Source organism: Coffea eugenioides, chromosome 3, assembly GCF_003713205.1.
Source record: "Coffea eugenioides isolate CCC68of chromosome 3, Ceug_1.0, whole genome shotgun sequence".
Classification (NCBI taxonomy): domain Eukaryota; kingdom Viridiplantae; phylum Streptophyta; class Magnoliopsida; order Gentianales; family Rubiaceae; genus Coffea; species Coffea eugenioides.
In genome coordinates this window covers 9,203,286-9,210,425 of record NC_040037.1, presented here as the reverse complement: position 1 = coordinate 9,210,425, position 7,140 = coordinate 9,203,286, and the positions used below count along the sequence as shown (strand labels likewise).

The 7,140-nt window shown below is 36.8% G+C and overlaps 1 protein-coding gene across 1 annotated transcript in view; it reads right to left on the bottom strand.

The window, feature by feature from the left end:
- Positions 1-616, bottom strand: part of LOC113765963 (beta-hexosaminidase 3-like) — a 9,145-nt gene extending 8,529 nt beyond the window's left edge. The window contains exon 1 of the mRNA XM_027310199.1: positions 535-616. Coding sequence (XP_027166000.1) covers positions 535-616 — 82 coding nt within the window. The remainder of the gene's footprint in view (positions 1-534) is intronic.
- Positions 617-7,140: the final 6,524 nt, after the last annotated feature.

Here is a 7,140-nt window from a genome sequence, read left to right as displayed (position 1 = left end):
TCCCTTCTCAATTCTTTAAAAGACTGATTGTGGGAGAACTCTCCTTTATGTAGAAGTTTGCCATTGGCCTTCTAAACCTCAAAAGATTCAAGTATATTATTTGTCTATTTACGTGAAATTTTGATATTTTTATTTAAAAATAAATGAGGTCCAATATAAAAATTCTTCAATTTTAATGCTTGTTTCATTCTAATATATAGATTTTTAAGTTAAAATTGTATTTAATAGCAATATAATTAGTAGTGTAAAATATAAGGATAAAAAAAATTTGGGGAGCCCTTCAATTATTATCGCTATCAACTTTTGGCCCCTCATCTAATTTTTACTTCCGATTGGCCCTTGAACAATTAAAAATGCATACTTTAAGGACTTCTGATGACTTTAGACATAAATCTAGTCGAATTTAAAGGGCATTGTTGTCCGTTCATGTTTGAAGCATCGGGGCCAGCAACTAAAACGATATAAGCATCCTTTTATCACCAACTTCATCTTATTCTTTTGCAGAAGAAAGAAAAATTAGGGTTTTTCTTGCACCTATAACATCAGAAACAACGAGGTGGAAGATGCCAAGATCAAATCCAATACCTCCAATGTGTGGCTGTGGATTGAGTACCATTGTGAAAACGTCGCGGATACCATGGAATCCAAGCCGAAGATATGCAGAATGCCCGCTTGCTCAGGTAATGGAAAGAAGTAATTTATTTGAGTTGTTAGTAATTGCAGTCAATAATTATTGTTTGTTGTGAATTTGGGTCAGGGATGCAAGTACTGGAAGTGGATAGATGAAGAAATTGTCCACGTTTAGTGGAGATTATACCTGGGTTGCTTCGGCGAATCAATCAAATAGAGAAACATCTCAAAAATGCTAAAGAGTCTGCACAAAAGTGTGAGTGCAAAGCAACAAAATTGGAGATAAAGGTTCGAAGATTGGAAATTATGGTGCAACGACATGCATCAAGGGAAAGAAAGCTTGCTGCAACTCTTGCAATCACCTATGGTTTTGTGTTAGCAGGATTTGCTATATGGGTGGTTGGAAATTTTGGGAATAAGGATCTATTGCAATTACCAGATAAAGATGTATTATAAGTAAAGGAATAAAGAAAATGGAACTGGAATGTAATGTACAAATGTAGTTCATGGGTGAATGAAGAAGCATGTTTTAACGACACAGAATGTGTTGTGTTGTTGGTTAGATTTAACAGTAGCATCATGTTGGTTTATTGTGTTTTTGTAAGCAATGTGGAGTTGGTGGAAATACATGTTTAACCATTCTTGTGTAATGTTGGAATAATGTAAAACTACAAATAAAAATGATAGAACACAGAGCAAATGGGAACCAAAGACCTTTTGGATTAAACATCAGATGCCAACGTATAATTACATCATTAATACCAAGAGTCCTGCCACTTAATTAGCAAACAAAAGGTAGTCCACCTGTATGACATCTATGAATAAACCAAAAAGACAAGTCATTTTCATGCTCAACATAGCAAGAGACAAGTCATTTTCTACTTATTCCACTAAGGTGCAAAAGTGAAAGTAAAAGCAAAGGCAAAAGCGCATCCAATGCCATTGACTAGTCTATAAATTTTTAATGGTTAGTTGAAGGTGAAGGCACATGTCCCCTGTGTGACGCCCCCACCTCTCCCTAGGGCAAACCCTAGGGTATCAGCGAGGCACCTACCCAACTCTCGTCAGGACTCACGAACTAATTCTACCTTAATAAAGAACCACAAGTCAACCATTGACTTAGGATTAAGAAATACTTCGAATATACAAGCCACAACTCTTAAGGTTACCATTTAAAATTACAAATCAAAATACCCAAGTATAACAAAATTTACACTTTAAAAGTCTCCAATTTCATATAAAAGGTATACTAGCTTCCACCAAAAGCTGTTAGTTTAGAATCACCAACTTCCACCTCCAAGTCCTGTTAAGGAAAACAAACTTAAGGGATGAGCTAACGCTTAGTGAGGCCAAGAAAAAATTAAGCAAGCAAGCAAGTAGTACAAATTAAATCGAATAACGCGCTTAAAACGACTTTACATGAAATTTCATTTAAGTGCACAAATAGGAAGTAAAACACATGTAAAAGGATACAGGAACTCTCAGGATCTAAATCCATACTGCTTCACAGATAATCTTGATCCACAATTTCCAAGTGTTGACACTCCGTCAACCGAGCAAGTAACAAGTCCGGAGAACCCCACTTTTCACCAATTTTCAGTCCACCGTTACACCCCCTGCCGGGCCCGCAAGTCAAATAAGATGTGATATTACTCGAGTATATCCAAGCAAATCAAGTACATGAGCCCAAGGCTCAACAAACTCCTTAACTAAACCCTTGTTGGCTTGAGTTGAATGGCTAGCCATTGGGTTTTGGGCGTCCCCACGAATATAAGTGGTCGATGAGACAATGCTCCAATCGACTTAAAATCGGTCATAGTACTGAGTCGGGATGAGAGGCACCTCTCACCCGAATAGGGTGTGGTACATGCTGCCGCTCAGTATTCATGATTATAAACATGTTCAAGTACAAGTTCAAGTCATGCAAATTCATATTTCAAGTAACAAGTATTCAAGAGGGAGAGGACAAGAGCGATAAAGTACACCATTGTCTCAGTAAATTCACGAATCATAACAATTTCACATAACACTTGTACAAATATCATTTCAATCACAGTACATGAAACATGCACTTGACACTCACCAAAAGTCAAGAGCATAAATGAGAGCAGAAGCAAGAGGTCAAACGAGCTCTTTGGTGTCCACGTGATCACCTGAGACATGCACAATCACGATTACCTAGGTATTCGACCAAGGTTAATAAGAAAAATATCCTCTTGCTACCCACACTCAAAGCCACAAGTTCAAGTCGAGTTAAAAGAGACTTTTTCGTTTAAGCATTGAAATAACACTCATGGAGAACTCAAAAGTCATTTTCGATTCAAGTCGTGGCAAGAAATCTTGATTCCAAGAAGAAAGTACCCTACTTAATTTTTGGCACGAAAATCGAGGAAAGGAAAGATAGTTTTCATATCTCAAAACCTCTAATCCTATGCCCAAGTTTTAGAATATAAAGGAGCGTTCATGTTTTCAAATCTTATGGAGTTAAAATCCATCAAAATACTGCTTATTTTCATTGTAAATATGGAAGTTAAAAGTTTCAAGTTTTGAATATAAAACTAGTGAAATCCCTCAAGAATTATTTTAGCTAAAACGCTCCATTTTATGATTTAATTTCATGGAAACCAAGGGCACTAGACTAGGGGTTGAAATCCATTTTTCAAAGTATGAAATAAGGTGCAAACAATCAAGAAAGTTAGGCTTGAAACCTAGAAAATGTTTCCAAGTCACTTTGGAGTTTTGTCACTTTACAAGGAAAAATTCAGTTTTGGCAATCTTTTTTGAAAAATCATAACTTGAGTTCTATAAGTCCAAAATTTGCAAATCTTATACTGTTGGACAATAGACTCAATGAATTAAAATCTCTAGTAGACACTTTTTCCAGATTCACATCCAAACTCAGTTAAATCTTAGCTCAAAATCACTGTTTCCGCAAGAACAGAGCAAAACAGCCTTGAATTTCAGTGAATTTTGAAAATTTGGTAAAATTCATAGGAATCGAACCTGCCCTTGAAATTTATACCACTGAAAGAAGTTCAAGTCTAGTTTCAAAAAAAATAAGCAGAACTCAATTTGAATCTTTCTACACCAAGATACAACAGTTTTATGAAAGCTGATTTTTGAAACCTGGTTCATGAATTTCCAGCTTTGGAACACTTGACACAGTTTGTAAATCAGGTCATAACTAAGGCCAAAAAAATAAAAAATTAGCATGGTTTATGGCGTTGGAAACTAGATTCAAAATTCTAGAAATCATTGGAAGAAACTATCTTCAAATTCATTTTGTAAGATGAGTGAAAACGAGCTACAAACTACAGCTGTGCAGGTCTCAGGGGTAAAACAGTAGGAGAAAATCAGTCAATTTTGCCGGTTCACTATGGCTCATAGAAAATGAACTAGCAGGTGGATTTTACACCGTTAGAAATCCCTCGGATTCTAGTTTCATATGCCACAAACGGTACTTGATTTTGACTCCTGTACGAAAAATTATATGCTGTTGAATGTACACTGGTCGGCCAAACTAATCAGAAATTTTCCAGGTTTGTTTCCTCACTTTAACCTAACTTTAACTCAACCAAATGAAATGCTTTTTGGGAGATAATTTACACACATATACACCAACATATAAAAAGCATTTTGGTATCAAAATAACCACAAAATTCGAAATTAAAATAAGGGAAATGAACCAGCAAAAATTTCGGACAGTATGGCTCTCTTTCTCTTCAAGTTCTTCTCTCCAACTTTCAAGCCAAAATCAAGCTATAAATCACAAAAATAACAACCAAGCAAACAAGAAATCCTCAAGTCCACTACCTAATAATCCTCCTCAAGACATCTACCTAAGAGTAAATCAAGAAAATAAGGATATCTTCAAGTCATCTAGCCTAGCTTTGTTTAGGGTTTCAAATACCCTTTCATAACAATCCCAAAACTACTACTAAATCTTGAATGAAACTAAAGATCAAGGGAAGTGAAACTTGTTACCTCTCCAAAGCTTCTTGAACCCTAGGTAGAGTCAAGCTTTGCACCACCAATCCACCAAGAAATCACCACAAGACTAGAGCTTTCTTCTAGCTTGATCAACTTCCAAAGGTTTGAAGGTTTTTGAAAAAATTCTTGGAGCAAAATTTGTTGTTTGAAGGAGGAGTTTTCTACCCTTATTTTTGAGCTCCAATGGCCGGCCAAGTGAGAGGAAAAGGATAAGAAATGAAACTTTGGTTGTGATGTGAAATTGAAGAAAAAGTTTGCCTTTTTGGTAGTTAAAAGTCAACTAGGAATAGTGACCAAATAGTGCCATGCACTAGCTAGTTTTCTTCTTGTTTCTTACTCTCAAATACTAATCTTCCAACGTAGTTTCTCTTACACCACTAATACCCATTCTTACTAGTCCGAGGTTAAATCTCCAAATCCCTAATTAATCGCGCCGGTGCGACTTTTGAAAAATTTTTGATGCGTAAGCGATAAAATTTGATTTAAGTAAAATTCATGCTAAAGTGATAAAATTAAATGACATGCCAATACAAATAATTTTAAAATAGGTGAAATTAAGAATAAAAGTACGAGTCCTCTCATCCTGCCTCTTCCTCTTCCTCTTCCTCTTACACCGGCACCTTTATTTTGAGTTTGATTGGCATTTCTTCTTCCTTTTGTACCAGCAACTTCACCTGGATTTCGATTGCCACTTCCTCTTCCTCTTCCGCTAGCACTTTCACTTTGAGTTTGAGTACTATTACTTGTGGCTCTGCCTCTGCTGCATCTTCTTTTCCATCTCCCTATAGTAAAAAGTGTCTGCTTTCCAAGGTAAGCATAGTAGGAGTTTATCCAAACCTTTTTAGTATCAGTCAATGTTTTTTTTCCTTGTCTTGGAGGCTTGATTTTGGGATGGTTGCCACTGTTCTGCTGTTCTGTTGACTGACTAGAGGGTGGTTGCTGGTGTTGCTGTCTCATCTGCGATGGCTGCTATTGCTGCTTGTTCTGTGGTGAATTTTGCTATTGCGTGGACTATCTAGATTGTTGTCCTTGCTCTCTATTTGCATGAGAAGATTCAGGTGCACCCTGATTTCCATTGAAATTTCCTCTCCTTTGCTGAAAGTGTAAATCTAGCCAAATCAATATGTGGATAAATGTGCAAAAAATGTTAGTGAAAATTGAAATTTAATACTCGTTTGAATGTTGCTTTTCTAGATTTTGGCTCTACTATTGCTGATAAGTCCCTCTATCTTTTAAACAAGTTGCAACATTGTGGCCACCCTCTCCACATTTTCTATAGTGCATCCCACCTATCTTGCGCAACTTGGTCCCATTTCCCCTTTCCTCTATTATATCCCTTCTTCTCGCTTTTTTGGCCTTCCTGGTTGAACACAAGCAATTGGGGGATCCATTTTCCAAATGCTTTGAATCAAGCCAGAATGATACCGCACTTATTGGCTCCAAGACATTCTCATAAATTTTAGCAAACAACTCTCCTGAGTAGCATGGGGCTGTGAACTGCATTGGATTTCTACCAGAGACTAGCATTCCAGAAATGGCATGAATACAAGGAATACCACTTATCTCTCAAAGTTAGCATGTGCATGTGTTTCTTCTGAAATTTATTGCATATTATGCTGCCCTAGGACCTTTGACTTGGTAGCCATACAAACCATTCCAGATTGGCTCTCAAAGGTTGGCCTGCTTAATTCTATCATCAGTCAATTTCTTGATTAGAGATCCTACTAGTTCATTCCATTTTGACACTCCTTCTCTTCTTTGTTGGATCCTCTCCATCAGCTTCTCTCTTATTTGTTCAAGCATTGATATTATTGGTTTGGCTCTGGCTTCAAGAATGAAGGCATTGAATGATTCACATAAATTGTTTATGAGTATATCATATTTCGTGTGCACTGGAAAAAATGCCTTACACCAGCGCCCGGCGTCAGGTGCTTTTTCCAGCCATTTAAAGGCCTTACTATCAGAATCTTTCATGTCTTCCATGGCCTTGTTGAACTCTTCCATAGTTGTGCTATTAGCTATACTCCACATCTTGGTCTTCAAAGCTTTGCTCGGATGTTTCTTTTTGAAACTTCTATACATATGTTGTACAAAATATCTATGCTCACTCCCAGGAACTATCTCAGACATAGTTCTGTCTAGCCCCTTTACAAAGGTAAAAAAAAATAGGAGTAAACACCAAACATATAAAATTGAAAAAATATCATAATACGATAACAATTGTTAACACTCAAACCAAATCTAGGTTCTTGCCTTTTGCTAATCGGAAATGAAGGTGTAATGATGTTGATTCTCAATGTTCAAGTCATCAGCAAGGAGTTGAAGGAACCACTTCCATTGCTCTCCAGCTTCTTTTTCAACAACAACCCATGCAATGGGCCACTATCCATTGTTAGGGTCAACACTCATGACTGTTAGTAATTGACCACGATGAGTTCCTTTAATGTGACAACCATCAAGACCTATTAGTGGCCTACAACCACTGAAAAACCCCCTTTTACTAAATAGCAATAAAACCGC